The sequence below is a fragment of the Dromiciops gliroides genome, chromosome X (genome assembly GCF_019393635.1).
Source record: "Dromiciops gliroides isolate mDroGli1 chromosome X, mDroGli1.pri, whole genome shotgun sequence".
Taxonomy (NCBI): domain Eukaryota; kingdom Metazoa; phylum Chordata; class Mammalia; order Microbiotheria; family Microbiotheriidae; genus Dromiciops; species Dromiciops gliroides.
Window position 1 is genome coordinate 3,360,129 of NC_057867.1, and position 17,536 is coordinate 3,377,664.

Sequence of the window (17,536 nt, forward strand, 5' to 3'; positions counted from 1 at the left end):
GCTGCCCCAACGTGTTACATGTTATAAGACATCTTGTAATCTTGCTTCTGTGTTTCCTTCTGGCTTCTGTTATCTTTTGTCCATCTTAAAAAAAAATTCTTCAGTGACCCTCTTATTTTTATTTTCATTTTCTTTTTGGCAACCTATTGATAGTCTTCCTCCATTCTTTCCAATTGGTAAATAAAACCAAACCCTTATAGGAAATGTATATATACTTAAGCACAGCAGATTTCCATGTTGCCTGTGTCTGAAAATATGTCTCATGCTGAAATCCATCCATTCCTTTTGTGGCAGGTGGGTGGGAAGCCTGCTTCATCTTTAGTCCTCTTGGAATTATGGTTGGTCATGGCATTCATCAGCTTTCCTAAGTCTTTCCAAGTTGTTGGTATTAAAGAAATTCTTCTGGTTCTGCTCCCATCACCCTGGAGCAGTTCATACAAGTCTTTCTGCCTTTCTTTGAAACTGTCCCTTTCATCATTTCTTATGGGTGCAGTAAGAGCCCATTTCCTTTAGCTGTGCCCAAGTGATGAGGGCCGTCTTAGTTTTCCAGATCTTTGCTGTAACAAAAAGAACTGCTATAAACAATTTTGTGCCTATTTAATAGCTTTTTAAAATTTCTTTGCTTTCTTTGGGACATGGGCTTAGTAGTTGTATCCCTGGGTATATACAGTTTTTAAAAAGTATATATTTAACACTATGGCAACATAATTGTCCTGTTCTGAATTTTTTTTGTTCAGTATACTATCTGTGAAACCTAGGGCTCTCCCCCCTCTTTGTAACACATATAATAGTTGAGCAACACAGAAAATGGATGATTCATTCTGTTCTGTATTTCTGCCAAGAGGTGAAACCCATGCTTCATCAGTCTTTGATTCTGAAGTCTTTGAGAGTTATTAGCCCTTACTTTATGTGGTTTATACGAATTTCTCTTAATACTGCTCATATCACTGCATTATGAATCTTCCCAAGTTTCTCTAAGTGGCCTTTTAAAAAAGGCAGAGCGTAGGATAGATCAAAGTACTTGTCTGTAGAAATCCAAATGAATGTTGCTTGTACTAGGCCAAACAGAATTTTCAAGGGGTTCTTTTGTATTTGGGTGATTGATCATTTGAAGGGTGACATGTTTTCTTTTTTTTTTTAAATTAATAAAATATTTTATTTTTTTTCCATTACATGTAAAGATAGTTCTCAACCTTTGTTTATACAAGCTTTACAATTTCAGATTTTTCTCCCTCTCTCCCCTCCCTCCCCCCTCCCCTAGACAGCAGGTAATCTGATATAGGTTATATATATATATATATATATATATATACACACACATAATAACATGAATCCTATTTCTGCATTAGTCATGTTATAAGAGGAAAAAAATCAGAGCAATGATGGAAAACCTCAAAATAGAAAAAAAACAACAGCATCAAAAACAAAAGAAATAGTATGGTTCATTTAGCATCTATACTCCGCAGTTCTTTTTTTTTTTTTTCCCTGGATTTGGAGATCCTTTTCCATCACGAGTTCCCTGGAACTCTTCTGTGCCATTGCATTGGTGAGAAGAATATAGTCCATCACAGTAGATCAACACTCATTGTTGATGTTACTGTGTACAATGTTCTTCTAGTTCTGCTCATCTCACTCATCATCAGCCCATGCAAGACCCTCCAGGTTTCTCTGAACTCCTCCTGCTCATCGTTTCTTATAGCACAATAGTATTCCATTGTATTCATATACCATAACTTGTCCAGCCATTCCCCAATTGATGGGCACCCCCTCAACTTCCAATTCTTAGCCACCACGTAAAGAGCAGCTATAAATATTTTTGTACATGTGGGTCCCTTTGAAGGGTGACATATTTTCTGAGCCAAAACTCAGGCTTGAAGATGATACAAGCTTTTCTTGGTCATTTCTCCATCCAGTTGTTTTAGGTGACCTCTATAAGGCTATGGGAAGCATTTCATCCCATAAGTGCTGAGGCCCAGTGAGGTCACACAGGGAGTAAATACCAGAGTTGAGGTTTGAATCTGGCCCCCTGACTCTGCTCTTTCACCTGTTCCATATTGGCTCCTGGAGGCATTAAAATGAGTGGTCCCAAGCTTTGGCTTCACTCTAGGGCTGGAAAGACCATCGGTCACCAGGGCTTCTTACTCAGCCTGTTCACATGTCTAGGGAAGTATCTACCCAGATGTGCTGCCCTACCCCCACCCCCCATTTGGCTTTTTGCCTGAGCTTTGGGAGTGACTCCCTATGGTGACTGGTTTCGCATTTCCCTTGAAATTGGGCTGTCCTCAAAGCAAAGCTGCTGAGTTGAACTATGAAGTCTGTTAGGGTCATTTTTCTTTTAAAGCAACAGTTGCACAGAGCAGGAGTTGGAGGAGACCTCTGTGGCATGCCTGAAGAAGCCCCTACTACAGTGTATCTGACATGACGAGCACTCCAGGGAGGGGGAAAGCACTGCCCTGAGCCGATCCACTTTGGATAGCTCCGATTTCAAGACAGACTTCTAGATATCAGCTGAAATACGCTTCTTTGTAACTTCCTACGATTGTTCTCCATGCTCTCCTCTGTGCCCAGTCCTCCAAGTGTCAGACTTTGAATTTCTCCAACTTGAAGTGAAAAGCTCATTTAGGACATTGTGAGGAGTAATACAGTAACTCCAGAAGTGTTATTTAAAAAAAAAAACTGTAGCAGATTTTCCCAACTCTAAATATAGACTTTACCAAGGAATAATACAGTAACTTTGGGTAGTGGCTGTCGAAAATGGTTACAATTTCCCTTACATGAAATGCAAGCCCTTATAGGCCGTTGTAGGGAGTCTTGTGATTACTCTAAAAGGATTAGTTAGAAATTAGATTAGACAATTGGGTCTTTACATAGCTACACTTCAAGTCAGTTCGTGTTTGATGGTTAGAATTATTGGGAAGTCAGTCTGAAGAGCTTAAGTAGGAAGTGCTTAAGAAATACATGCTTAATTGATATGTGACCAACTTGAACAGAATCCCCTCGTGCTTTTAACTTCTTTTGTCATGGACAAGCGCCCATGACTCCAGATAGCCCATTGCACTTTTTGGATGGTTATGATTGTTTTTGGTTTTTTTTTGTGGGGCAATGGGGGTTAAGTGACTTGCCCAGGGTCACACAGCTAGTAAGTGTCAAGTGTCTGAGGCCGGATTTGAACTCAGGTACTCCTGACTCCAGGGCCGGTGCTTTATCCACTGCACCACCTAGCTGCCCTCCATCTTCACTATTCTGGCTGCCTTCACTTGTGTGTGTACACTGTTGGTGTGTTCCTTAAGATGGTACCCAGAGAGATTCTTGAAACTCGGCTTCTGTTAATGCTGGAAGACACATTAACTGGTCCTTTTTTTCCTCAGCTTGTTACCTGTAAAACGGCTTTTCTTTTTTACCAAAGCCATTTATCTCCTCATTTTAGTTTCTGTTTTTAAATCTAACATGTTTTTAGCCCCTGATTTCATATCCTCCACAAACTTGACAATAAGACCAATCAATTAAAAGCTCAGATTCAGAGACCTTCCGCTTAGTACATACAACCCTTCTTTTATGGTATTTTTTTTCCTTTTTTAAAAAAATTCTGAACTTAAACACCAACTCAAATGGTCATATACACAATAGAACAGGAAGAGAGGGTGGTCCATGGAATTACAAATCTCTTCTATGCAGCTTACTTTTCTTTTTAAGTATATGATGAGTTCATCATGTTAAATTCAAAGCAGTCTTGTTTGTCCATGATTCTTTCCTGGCTGTCTGTCTGAAGCATCACAAAAACTTGCTTCAATGATCCTTTTTTCTCTTTATCCCTAGCTCCCCATCCCAACCCCCAAATTGAGAGAAAAGATAAATAAAACCTTTGTAACAATCACACATAGTCGAGCGATACAAATTCCTACGTTGGCTCAACATTAAAATACATGTTTCATTCTATGTTATAAGTTCCTCATGTCTTTGTCAGGAGGTGGGTAGCATGTCTATCCTCTGGGAAAAGGAGCCCTAGAGATGTTCAGTGATTTGAACAGTGAATGTCTTGGGGTACGGTGTTATCAGGCAGGATTTGAACTTGGGTCCTCTTCCTCTATAACCAGGTTTGAGGGTCAAGGGTAGATATGGGAGGCATTCTGTTAAAGAACTCTCATCAAGGTTGATAAAGATCTATTGATCACTTTTTTGGTATGGTCGTTGAACCACATTTGCTTAAGTGTGCTGCTGTTTAGCCCATGTCCCTTTCCCTTTGTCTTGTTTGTAAGCATTTTCTGAGGGACTTATTTAATTTTATATTTAATCTGTCTGTGGCATTCTCCTGATATACCAAGCTAGTAATCTAGTCAAAGGAAGAAATGTTAGGTTGAATCCTTATAGACAGCTCCTTTAATAATTTATTTTTTCCAGGACTCAGTTTGGCTTGTAGTTTTTAGTAATCTACTTATTTTTTAAAGCAATCCTACTTTCTCTCTGCCCATTATAAGCCCTTTCTCCCTAAGCATCAGTCTTAGCCCTTCTTTGATCATCTTGTTTCACCCACTGAATCTTTAAAAGCAATCTCCTTCCCCTGCCTCCCCCCCCTTAGTATTCCTTAGTATCCCCAAGCCTTTGCTTTGCTACAGTTTAGCTTTTCTGATATTTGTTTCTATCTTTTGTATGCTTTTAAAGATAGTCCTTTCCTTACACGGTAATTGTTTCCAAAAATTCTCTCCCCCTTGGTACCTTACCCTAGACAAAAAAGTTAAGCAAAATCTTGTGATATTGCATCTGACAAAATGTGTACCCTTATTGTGATTCATCTCTTTCTTGAGAGAGGAATTCTGTTCCAAGATTAGTCATTTGGAACTTATTAATGGTTGCATCCCTTATTATAAAGAATGAAATAAAGTAGGAAAAAAAAGTTACTTTGTTTCTTGGGACCATGGTCTCTTCCTCATTAAAATGAGAACTGTAGACTCCATGGTTTAAGTTTTCTTGCTCATCATATTCATTGAGTAGTAAAAAAATACAAGAAATGAAAGTATAATAATTTTATAAATTTTAGCCCATAATTGAAGGTGCTATCTTGTACTCAAGAAACATTTGAGGACTGAAGGACTATGAAAATGGCAACCCATCTACAGAGAAAGAAGTGATAGTATCTGAAATAGATGGAAACACATTTTTTTTTCTTTTCTTTTTTTTTTTTTCTTTTTTTGGTGAGACAATTGGGGTTGGGTGGCTTGCCCAGGGTCATGTGGCTGGTGGGTGTTGGGTGTGTGGGGCCGGATTTGGGCTCGGGTGCTCCTGGTTCCAGGGCCGGTGCTCTGTCCGCTGCACCACCTAGCTGCCCCTGGAAACACATTTAAAAAAAAAATGCTTTTTCTCTTTGACAATTCCTCAGTCTGAAGTTTTGGGAGTTTTTTGACTGTTTTTTTCTCACAACCTAGCTAATGTGGGAATGTTTTCCATGACTACTCATGTATAATTTATTTTGAAATGCTTGAGTTCTAGTGGGTGGGGGTGGGAATAGAGGAGGAAGAGAAGTTGGAACAATTTTTTTTTTAATTGATGTTAAAATTTGTTTTTACATATATTTTGGAAAATAAAATTCTATTCTAAGAGTGAAAAAAAAAAATGACTTGCCCAGGGTCACACAGCTAGTAAGTGTCAAGTGTCTGAGGCTGGCTTTGAACTCAGGTCCTCCTGAATCCAGGGCCAGTGCTTTATCCACTGAGCCACCTAGCTGCCCCCATTTTCTTTTATAATAATAATAGATAGTATGGACATAATGCTTGAAGGTTTCATACAACAATCCTATGAAGTATGTGCTATTATTGTCACCTTCATTTTGCACATATACCTACCCAGACATTCTTAGATTGCATTTGAACTCAGGTCCTGGGCTTTATACACTGTACCACCTATCAGCTCCATCCTAATATTACTATTTCCTGAATACTATACAAGGACACAGGGATGAAGAAGTTAGCCATGAAGAGTTTGATAGCCACTGCTCCTAGTCCTTCATTCCTTGGTCTCATCATTTGAGCTTGAGAAAGACTTGATTCGGACAGTGATTTTTTCCAGTGTTGTTACACCCAATTTCTTGAAAACTGTTTTGACAAATTAAAAGACCTTAAGCTTCACAAAAAAAAAAAAGAAAAAAAAAAGAAACATTTGAGGAGTTCTTGCAAACATTTTATCTAATTCTTACAAACTGGGGCAATGTACATTATCTAAATATCTCTCTTATTTTTAGGCGGTGACACTTGACCCCAATTTTCTTGATGCATACATCAATTTGGGAAATGTCCTAAAGGAGGCACGTATATTTGACAGGTATGGGAACATTGTTAGAAACAATGATTATAGAAATAGCCCGATTTTCTTTGGGCTCTCTTACTAATACTTCACAAGTCTTTTAGTTCATGTATCATTGTTTTTTCTCCAGGGGAATTTGCCAGTTATTTCATGGCATTCATTGATCTCTTGTTGGCTGTTATATAGTGATTCCTCACTCAGCCAATGATATTAGTTGATGTTTACATAGTGCTTTCAGGTAGGAGCCTGGAAGATGGTAGGAAAGTGATAATCCCAAACCTAGTCCTTACTCTCAAAAAGATGCTCGGGAGCTAGTAGTATAGACATCAAATGGGCTCAAGGGCACAACATGAAAAAGAGAAAAGCAGAGAAGTGAAAAAGAAAGAGGAAGGGCAATTCTGTTTTAAGGTAATTCTGATACCATGCATACCTTAAATCTTAGTGTTAAGGGATCCAAGAGTGACCTGCCATGATGTCTTCCCCTTTTTCATGCTGTGTTTTTAAGGAGCCATGCTTTGCTATGAAAGAATTGCCTTTTCATTTTCTTTCTTTCTTTTTTTTTGGTGGGGCAATGAGGGTTAAGTGACTTGCCCAGGGTCACACAAGCTACTAGTAAGTGTCAAGTGTCTGAGGCTGGATTTTAACTCAGGTCTTCCTGAATCCAGGGTCAGTGATTTAGCCCGCTCCACGCCTTTTCATTTTGATTTAATATGGATAAGTGTGTTCCCTTGTGTAAAGAGTTAGATAGTTTTTAAAGAAATTTCTTCATTTTGGAGGTTCTTTTATACTTTGAGATATTATTAATTAGGATGTGACAGGGGTTGGTTGAAATAAATCAAACTCTACTTGCCTCCCCTGCCCCCAATCCCTGTGCCTTACAGTTAAATAGGCAGGATTGATTGACTTGCCTCCAATCCAGCAGAGAACTTAGATGAGATTTGTCTTACTGCAACATAGCAGGGTGAGCCACTGTGCCCAAGCACAGGGGGCACCTTTCGGGAGGGTATTTGCACAGATGTACTCCCCTTTTTAATTCCTATCTGTTAATAAGGAAAGACCAAGTCTCCCATATGGAGTGTGGAATATTTTTTATGTTAGGAGAGTGTGTGTGGAAAGTACATTCCTTCTGAGGTCAAAATCTTTTTGGTGTGTGTGTGTGTGTGTGTGTGTTTGTAGTGTGTTGCCTGGAACAAAGTTTGCTGCTTTAGAATGAAATGAAGCATCTTTTTCACCTATTGGATGTTATAAATGTGTTTTTATGTTTACAGAGCTGTAGCAGCCTACCTTCGAGCCCTGAGCCTGAGCCCTAATCATGCTGTGGTGCATGGCAACTTGGCGTGTGTATACTATGAACAAGGCCTCATAGACCTTGCAATAGACACCTACAGGCGTGCTATTGAGCTACAACCACATTTTCCAGATGCTTACTGCAACCTAGCCAACGCTTTGAAAGAGAAGGGCAGTGTAAGGAAGATTCTTTTCTTTCTTTCTTAGTAAGCTGGTAGGCCCCCAAAAGCAGCACGCTTTTTCATTAGTAGTGACTTGGAGGTAAAGGTAGAAAGCAAGATTCAGTTTGTATTTGGTAGGGGACTAGGGAATGCCCTGTATTTATTATATACCAGGTACTGTTTTTTTCACATGGGTGGGGCAAAGGGATGGTTGGAATGATGGGAGTGATGGTAGGACATTTGGAAAGAAACTGATTCTCCAGACAACAGTGACTCTGAGATTTGTTGGCTTCTGAATAATCTCTATTTCATTTTCTAGGTTGCTGAGGCAGAGGATTGTTATAATACAGCTCTCCGTCTTTGTCCCACCCATGCAGACTCTCTAAATAACTTGGCCAACATTAAACGAGAACAGGGGAATATAGAAGAAGCAGTTCGCCTGTATCGTAAAGCACTTGAAGTATGTTGATGGCGGCGGGTTATATCATATATGATAATGGAGCTTGGCAGCTTGAGTATAGTTGAGTGATCTGAGCTAGCTAGCATTTCTATAGCACTTGAAGGTTTACAGAGCCCTATTTCATCCTCATAATAACCCTAGGAGGTAGGTGCTCTAAATGTTCTCATTTTTAGGGTTAGGGTTAGAAACGAGTTTCAGGTTAGAGTCGGAAGGGTTAGGATTGCTTTTGACTCTTATCATTTTACAGATGAAGAAGCTGAGGGTCACACAGCTAGTAAGGGTCTGGGGTCAAATTTAAATTCTGTTCTTCTTGGACTTCGGGTCCAAAGGTGTTTTTTTGTTTTTGTTTTTGGCGGGGCAATGGTGGTTAAGTGACTTGTCTAGGTTCACACAGCTAGTAAGTGTCAAGTGTCTGAGGCCGGATTTGAACTCAGGTACTCTTGAATCCAGGGCTGGTGCTTTATCCACTGCACCACCTAGCTGCCCCTGGATCCAAAGTTTATTGATCGTGGTGCTCCCTAGCTGCCACTCCTAGGAGAGTAGATAGTTTTGAGAAGGTATTTTCGGTTTTGAGTGTCTCCTGGTTTATAATAACTGTGCTGGGTCCTGTGTGGGAGAAGAACAAGGATATGATCCTCAAGGAGCCCCTTTTAGTGGAGGGACAAGATACACTGATAGAATTGAGTAAGAATGAGAGAATTCGGGGCAGCTAGGTGGCGCAGTGGATAGAGCAACGGCCCTGGAGTCGAGAGTACCTGGGTTCGGATCCGGCCTCAGACACTTGACACTTACTAGCTGTGTGACCCTGGGCAAGTCACTTAACCCCAATTGCCTCACTTAAAAAAAAAAAAAGAATGAGAGAATTCCCAAGATGGTATTAGATGAGCAGTTTGTGACCTGGGGGATCAATGTGGCCAACAGACAGGAGGGGAACCCTTGGAGAAGTTGGGAACTGGGGGTCCTCTATGTTGGAGGAATGGCTGGGGATGGCATGGGGGGAAGATGTTGGTGATTAGTGAAAATAGTGCGAACACAAACCCAATCTCAGCCATTTCTGATGACTTTTTCTAGGTGTTCCCAGAGTTTGCTGCTGCCCATTCAAATTTAGCAAGTGTGTTACAACAGCAGGGGAAACTGCAGGAAGCCCTGATGCATTATAAGGAGGCAATTAGGTAAGGACTTAGAGCCTAGAATTCTGGTAAGCGCCACAGTAAAGCCTAAAGCATGGGAAACATTTCAGTCTGCAAACTGCAAACATACGGGTTTGGGCCAGCACAAAATGCTCAAGTGGCTTTTAGCAGGAAGACAGAGGCAATTGAACATGTGAAAATGTTCATTGGAAATGAAAGATTTTCAGTTCTTTAAAAAGAAAAGGGATGATTTTGATTCTCTAACTCAGGATCAGTCCTACCTTTGCCGATGCTTATTCCAACATGGGAAACACTTTGAAGGAGATGCAGGATGTTCAGGGGGCCTTGCAGTGTTACACCCGGGCCATCCAGATTAACCCAGCCTTTGCTGATGCACACAGCAATCTGGCCTCTATTCACAAGGTAACAGGATAATTTTTCTCTTGATTTCTTTTTCTCTCCCTCTTTTTGCCTGTCTCTGTCTCTTTTTCTCTTTCTTCTTTCATTTTTTGGAGCCCTCATATTTTTTTCCTTCCACTCATAGGATTCAGGTAACATTCCAGAAGCAATTGCTTCTTACCGAACTGCTCTGAAACTAAAACCTGACTTTCCTGATGCTTACTGTAACTTGGCCCATTGCCTGCAGGTAAGGCCTGTGAGACTGGCCTGATGACTCATTTATCAAAAGTTAAATCCTGTGTTTAAGGTTATTGAATTAACTTTTTTTTTTTAAACCTTTTTAGATTGTCTGTGACTGGACTGACTACGATGAACGGATGAAGAAATTAGTTAGTATTGTAGCTGACCAGCTGGAGAAGAATAGGCTACCTTCTGTGCATCCTCATCACAGCATGCTATATCCTCTTTCTCATGGCTTTAGGAAGGCTATTGCTGAGAGGCATGGGAACCTCTGCTTGGACAAGGTGGGGTCTTTTTAATGGGTCTGAACTTCATTTGTTCCTGTTGACTGCTCTTTTATGGTCCTTTATGAACCACTTCAGGCATATTAGTAATTCTCGCTCGGATGCTGAAATGGTTTTGTTGAATGGTTACTTTCAAGGGTTGGGGCAGAGTGGGTCAAACCCTTTTTTGCAGAGGTGACAGAGGTGTGGGTGTCGTTTCAGAGTAGTCTCAAAGCTACTGGAGTTGCTTCATGGCTCTCGGGTGGATTATCGTGTAAGGCACATTGCATAGATTTAGGGTTTCCGGGTTGCACTGAATTTGCTCTATAAATAAAGTAGGAAGACTTGGTGTTTTGACTTGTATATGTGAAGTAGGGATTTTTTAGACTTGACTAATGTGTATTGGATTTCTTTGTTAGATTAATGTCCTCCACAAGCCACCATATGAGCATCCAAAAGACTTGAAAGTCAGTGAAGGACGACTTCGTGTAGGGTATGTGAGTTCGGACTTTGGAAACCATCCAACTTCCCATCTCATGCAGTCTATTCCAGGGATGCATAACTCGGATAAATTTGAGGTAAGCATCGAGCATGAAGTGCTTCCTATGTGGCAGCCACAGAAGTGGGTTTTGTCAGGGACATAAACTAGGATCCATTGATAGAGGTGAGGCAGCATGGATTTATAGTCAGTGACCTGGGTTTGACTTGAAACAAGTTGCTTGAATTCTGGTCTCAACTTTTCAGTGGGGGACTTATTAATGAAAGCCAGATCTAGGGACATGTGGTCTAGGGCAGTACCACGGATGCCAGAAGTCGAAACGTACCTCAGCTGAGTGAGGATTTCAAGTTTGCTAAAATAACTTGAGTAACTGGCATTTCTTTTCTGCCCCTCACTTCCTTATTTCTTTGCTCACAGGACTTGTGGGCGTTTTCTTACCAGAAAAGAGAAAGTGGTAACTAGAAGAAATTCAGGAATGTTTTGGGTTCTTGCTCAGGGCAACAGTTTTCTCTTCAATTATTTGATTATTTAGAGATAATGTCTGGATTTACTGTGTTACTTGAGTCGGGATCCAGAAAGATCTTGATAAGTTACAACTCTGGGTTGAATCTAAGGTGAAACTTGTTAGATATATATGTAAAGTCTCATGGAGCCCAAGTATAAGAGTGCTAAAGAGAAGGACCTGTGGACAGACAGCAGGTTTTCCAATACATGTGGGGATTTTAGTGAAATGGAAGCATTCATTCAATAAGTATTTAAACACATGATAAGGTGTTTAGGCATTGTGCTAAGCACTGGGGATACAGAAAGAGGCAAAGACAGTCTTTGCTCTCAAGGTGCTCACAATCTAATGGGGGAGACAACATGCAAACATATATAGGAAGCAAGCTATGGACAGGAGAAACAGGAAATAACTGACAGAGGGAAGGCACTGGAATTAACCAGGATGGGGAAAGGCTTTCTCTAGAAAGTGGGATTTGAGTTGGGACTTAGGGGAGGTCAGTAGTCAGAGTAAAGGAGGGAGAATGTTGGGGGAAGTGGGGGTAGGAGATAAAGAATGAGTTAGTATGAAAATGGAAGTCACAAAAGGATAGGTTGCAGTGAGAGAGGAATGCCTTCTACTGTCCTGCCCTACCCACACTCTTTCCTGCTCAGAACACACAAGGAATATATTGTGTTCAATTCCTGGTAACACATTTTCAGGAAGAACATTTTATAGGCTGTAGTATATTGGGAACAGGACAATCAGGATGGTGATCAGTCGAGGGGGTCTGTGTGTGGAGCAAACTTGGGTTTGTTGTATGGGAACACTTCATTACAGTTTGAGCTATCCAGAGGTGGAATGGTGGAATGGGCCTGTCTCAGGGTGGTTGGTAGTGTCAGTCCCCCCCCACCCCTACTCCCCAACACATGTGAGGTCTTGGAAGAAAGTTTGTTGGGCATGATTCTTGATTGTGTACATTAGACTAGTTGACTCCTTTATCTCCCAACTTTGAGATTCTGATTCTATTGGATTGGCTCAAGTTTTTAAGATGGTCTGCTGATGCAGTTCGGAAGTGGAACCCAGAACCCTTGCCTGAATCCCCTTTCAGATCATTTGGTTGAGACGTATTTACACCTAGGAACTATGTGTTCAAACTGGCAGCTGGGTGGTGAAGTAGGTAGAGTCAGGAAGACCTGAGTTCAAATCTGGCCTCAGAAACTTCCTGAGTGATCCTGGGCAAGTCATTTAACCCCATTTGCCTCAGTTTCTTAATCTGTAAAATGAACTGGAGAAGGAAATGGCAAATCACTTCAGTATCTTTGCCAAGAAAACCCCAGATGGGGTCATGAAGAGTCAGACATGACTGAAATGACTGAACAAAATGTTTTTGAAGCAACATGAGTCTGAGTTGTGTCTGCTTTTTTAGGGCACTGCTAACATTGTGCTTGATTTCCAGGTGTTCTGTTATGCCCTTAGTCCAGATGATGGCACAAACTTTCGTGTGAAGGTGATGGCAGAAGCAAATCATTTCATTGATCTTTCTCAGGTGAGCCTTTCTGATAGTCTCAGGCAAAGTTTCATTTGTATGTCTGCATGTGGTATTAAATAACAATAAAAAGTGCAGATGGAAACTGGCTTTTGATCTTGCCCAATCTTTCTAATTCTTAATAACCATGGGGGCAAGATTGGTTTTACTTGTACTTGAGCAGCTATTTTCCCATATCGAGAGAATCAAAAAAACCCACACCATAACACCAGTGTAATAGAATGGTGCTTTGGGGGAGTAATGAGTGGAACACCTAAGGACCCACATCCATTGTGATTTTTTACTTCTCTCCTGGCCTCCTTCTCCCCTGCCCTGTTTTTAGTTTTTCTATTGCTCCCAACCACAGAGTGTGGTTGGGACAAGTGTGTGGGAAGTTAAGGACTGAATTGCTCATGATGGAAATTTGGTTTTTCCTTTTTGCTGGAATCTGTTGTTCACTCTGACCTTCTTAGATGTGGGCAGTGGGAATCAATGACGTTGACAGGGGTGGCCTCTATGAACCCTTCTCGTGCCATGTTTTGTGGTGCTTTTCAAGGTATAGCAGATTCATGGGAAGTTTTCCCACCAATTTCTTGGCTAGTGGGTCTCCAATGTTAACAGGCCTTCATGAGAAACTGAATTCTTTGCATTTTATACTTTGTAAAACAACATTCTCTACCTGATATGCTGAACAGACTTTTTCCCTCCTTAGATTCCATGTAATGGGAAAGCAGCAGATAGGATTCATCAAGATGGGATCCACATCCTTGTGAATATGAATGGCTATACCAAGGGTGCACGCAACGAGCTCTTTGCTCTGAGGCCAGCTCCTATTCAGGTAGTGTTAAATGTTGAGCACTGCCCAGGAAGTGTTCAGATTCTGTGAAGATGATGTCAGAACACCTGCCCTCTAGCACTTGCTATTCCAGATCAATTAGATAGAGTATTTTGGCTAAAAGCCACAGATCTCTGTGTGCAGGGACCATGAACTTACTTAAAAAACAAACACTACTCTGGCCATTGTGTTCTCCAAGGGAGTGAGTGGGGCAGGAGCCTTTAAAGTTGTTTTTAGTCTGTGTCTTCTTACTAAATAAGTGAATTCTTGGTTTAGTGTGTTCATATTATTGGGACCTTTTTGGCATTTTGCATGAAGATTTCTTGCTTTTAACAAGTAATTGTTTTGATTGGATTTTTGTAGGCAATGTGGCTGGGATACCCTGGGACTAGTGGTGCACTTTTTATGGATTATATTATCACAGATCAGGAAACTTCTCCAGCTGAGGTTGCTGAGCAGTACTCAGAGAAATTGGCTTATATGCCCAACACTTTCTTTATTGGTGATCATGCCAACATGTTTCCTCACCTGAAGGTTTGTAGAGAACACGGGTTTGGGAAATGCAGATCTAGTCTTTTCTTTCGGTTTGGGCAAAACTGAAAGAAATGCTCTTGTGCATTTCCCTTAATGAAACCTCCTTCTTCCACCCCCCCTCCCCCCCAGAAAAAAGCAGTGATTGATTTCAAATCCAATGGACACATTTATGACAACCGGATCGTTCTGAATGGCATTGACCTCAAGGCATTTCTTGATAGTCTACCAGATGTCAAAATTGTTAAGGTGAGAGAGTCTACCTATTTAGGGTATTAACTTGTTCTGAGAAATATGTTCTGTGAACCTTAAAGAGCTATCATTGGTGAGCTAGCTCCTCATTGTTATGATCATTATTTATTAGATGAAGTGCCCTGATGGAGGAGACAATGCAGACAGCAACTCAGCTCTCAGTATGCCAGTTATTCCCATGAATACTATTGCAGAAGCTGTGATTGAAATGATTAACAGAGGACAAATTCAAATAACAATCAATGGATTCAATATTAGCAATGGACTGGCGACTACTCAGGTGAGGCCCGGCAGGTCACTGCTGGTTTTTCTTGTAAATTTACTCAAATTATGCCTTCCACTTGGAGCAGATGTGTGGAAGTGTTGGCCACTCAGAAGATTGCCACAAAAGTGGCACTCAGGAGTCAAAACATACACGTGAGACTGGTGTAGCAGTGTCATGCAAGAGTAGGTTAGGAGAATGGGTGAGCCAGACCAGAGGTGTGAAACAATGCAGCATCTTGGCAGCAAATTCACCCCCCCTCCCCCCACCCCCATTAAAGGAAGAGGAAGGACTTTAACTGGAGCTCAAAAGATAAGGCAGATTGAGGTAGAAGAAATTTCAGGATGGGCAAAACAAAAGGCATGGAGTTTGGAGAATGGGTTAGACAGACTGGCTGGACTGGAATAGGAATGTACTTTTGAGGTTTGAAGTTGATTAGGGGCATTGAGACCTTAAAGGCCTCATGATAGTTTTGGCTTTACCCTGTAAGCAGTGGCCAAGTCGGAAAGGTGGGAGCCTTGATTTTCATTCCTTTTCTCAGGTTGCTCCTTCTAGCAGTGATGAGATAGATGCCCCCTTAGCTCTTGGAGGATTCTGGTAATTCGCTTCTGTCTCCCTTCTTCCTGGAGGGAAGTGTACCAAGTGTGTGCTATTCAGTTGGGCATTTTTGGTCATGGTCTGTTTCTTGTGGAAGGACCCCTGGGACTACCCAGTCTTTTTTGTTCATGGAAATGTTAATTCTTTCCCAGATGGCCTTGCCCTCTCTTGCATGAGTCTCTTCCCTCCCTGTTCATGGTCTTATGGTCTTCTGTGCACCTGCTGTGCTGTTTATCTTCTGACAGTGTACTACTAGTTCTCAAAAATCCCCAAACAGCACAAAAGCAACAGGGATTTTGGTCCTGGCAAAACTTTTATTTCTTGAAACTTTTGTTTTTTCCCCACAACCATATCAAGAAGTAACATTATTGCATGTTTCAGTTTTTATTATTATTATTATTATTTGTGGGGCAATGGGGGTTAAGTGACTTGCCCAGGGTCACACAGCTAGTGTCAAGTGTCTGAGGCTGGATTTGAACTCAGGTACTCCTGAATTCAGGGCCGGTGCTTTATCCACTGTGCCACCTAGCTGCCCCACATGTTTCAGTTTTAATTAGCTTTCCATTTAGTGACTTCTTGGTTTGATATCAATGGAGTTGACTGTTCACCTGATGACTAGATGGAGGGATAGGCCCCTGTGTGTGTGTGTTGTTCCTGTGCAGGCTAGCACATGCTGTATAATTTATTCTTTTTTTTTTTTTTTTTTGGTGAGGCAATGGGGGTTAAGTGACTTGCCCAGGGTCACACAGCTAGTATGTGTCAAGGGTCTGAGGCCAGATTTGAACTCAGGTCCTCCTGAATACAAGGCCGGTGTTCTATCCACTGTGCCACCAGCTGCCCCTGTATAATTTATTCTTAGGGATTGTCTAAGGCACTTGCCCAGGGTCACATAGCCAGGGTGGGTCAGAAGCAGTACTCGAACTCAGGACTTCTCAGCATCCAGTTTAGCTGTCTTTCCAAGTCTCTCTGAGTGATGACCAGGTTATAGCCTTTGAATCTATAATTTTGTGGAAAAAAGTTTCATCATTTTGTGAAATAGGAACTTTAGTGGCTGTGTTTGTTTTTGTTGCAGATCAACAACAAGGCTGCCACAGGAGAGGAGGTTCCCCGGACCATTATTGTTACCACTCGATCTCAGTATGGGTTACCCGAGGATGCCATTGTGTACTGTAACTTTAACCAGCTGTATAAAATTGACCCCTCCACATTGCAGATGTGGGCAAATGTGAGTATCTGCGGCTGCTTTGTTCTGTTCACTTTGTCACACAGTCAGGCTGTTCTTCTCTGTTGCAGGACTAACAGTTTAGTTAATATAGTCTGGGGGCTTTTTGCTTTTTCTAGACAATATATAGACTCTGGAATAATTTTTAGGGTTACTGTGGTTGTGTGTTTTGAGTACAGGAGTGGGAGGCAGATTGCATAGAGTAGAATCTGATGAAATGAAGCCTTTGCCTGCTTAAGTTTGTTTCTAAAGTTTGAAATGGGAAGTATGTGTGTGCTTTTTTAAAAAAATTATTATTTTTAAAAATTTTTTTATTTTTTGTGAGGCAATGAGGGTTAAAGTGACTTGCCCAGGGTCACACAGCTAGTAAGTGTCAAATGTCTGAGGCTGGCTCCATGGCCAGTGCTTTATCCACTGCAGTGCTACCCAGCTGGCCCTCTGTTGTGTGCTTCTTTTGGGAAAATTGCTATTAACATTGACAACCTCCAGACTGCCTTAAGTTGTCCCCTGACAAAAATCCCTTAAAGCATTTCTGAAACAGTTGAGAAGAGGCAGAGTTTTGCTTCCTTTGGTGGGAGGAGGAAAGAAGGGGCTGTTCAGGAGAAGAAAAGAAGCCAGATCAAATTGAATGACCTTCTACCAGCCTAGAAGGAAATGATGTTCATTGTCATCCAGTGGTTTCCCAGTGGTGTTTCAAATGGAAAACTGCCCTTTTCCTTATCCCTTCTTAGGAGAAAGTGAAGATGGCAGAAAATGGTGCTTCTTGGGGATGAAGCAGTAAAGCAAAGGTTACTTTTCTTCTCCTGGTTTACAGATTCTCAAGCGGGTTCCCAATAGTGTGCTGTGGCTGTTGCGTTTCCCAGCTGTAGGAGAACCCAACATTCAGCAGTATGCACAGAACATGGGCCTCCCCCAGAATCGGATCATCTTTTCTCCAGTTGCTCCCAAAGAGGAGCATGTGAGGCGAGGTCAGCTAGCTGATGTTTGCCTAGACACCCCACTCTGTAATGGGCACACCACTGGCATGGACGTGCTGTGGGCAGGGACCCCCATGGTGACTATGCCAGGTAAGCCTCCTGCTCTGTTTGGCTTTGT

At 41.4% G+C, this 17,536-nt stretch overlaps 1 protein-coding gene across 1 annotated transcript in view; it reads left to right on the forward strand.

Annotated features, from left to right (window-relative positions):
- OGT (O-linked N-acetylglucosamine (GlcNAc) transferase) overlaps window positions 1-17,536 on the forward strand; it is a 36,204-nt gene that overhangs the window by 15,077 nt on the left and 3,591 nt on the right. Inside the window, exons 6-20 of the mRNA XM_043974475.1 lie at window positions 6,233-6,312; window positions 7,563-7,758; window positions 8,062-8,202; window positions 9,274-9,374; window positions 9,602-9,755; window positions 9,877-9,978; window positions 10,076-10,255; window positions 10,654-10,812; window positions 12,674-12,763; window positions 13,455-13,580; window positions 13,941-14,111; window positions 14,241-14,357; window positions 14,473-14,640; window positions 16,292-16,444; window positions 17,256-17,508. Of these exons, the coding sequence (XP_043830410.1) occupies window positions 6,233-6,312; window positions 7,563-7,758; window positions 8,062-8,202; window positions 9,274-9,374; window positions 9,602-9,755; window positions 9,877-9,978; window positions 10,076-10,255; window positions 10,654-10,812; window positions 12,674-12,763; window positions 13,455-13,580; window positions 13,941-14,111; window positions 14,241-14,357; window positions 14,473-14,640; window positions 16,292-16,444; window positions 17,256-17,508 (2,191 nt within the window). The remainder of the gene's footprint in view (window positions 1-6,232; window positions 6,313-7,562; window positions 7,759-8,061; window positions 8,203-9,273; window positions 9,375-9,601; window positions 9,756-9,876; window positions 9,979-10,075; window positions 10,256-10,653; window positions 10,813-12,673; window positions 12,764-13,454; window positions 13,581-13,940; window positions 14,112-14,240; window positions 14,358-14,472; window positions 14,641-16,291; window positions 16,445-17,255; window positions 17,509-17,536) is intronic.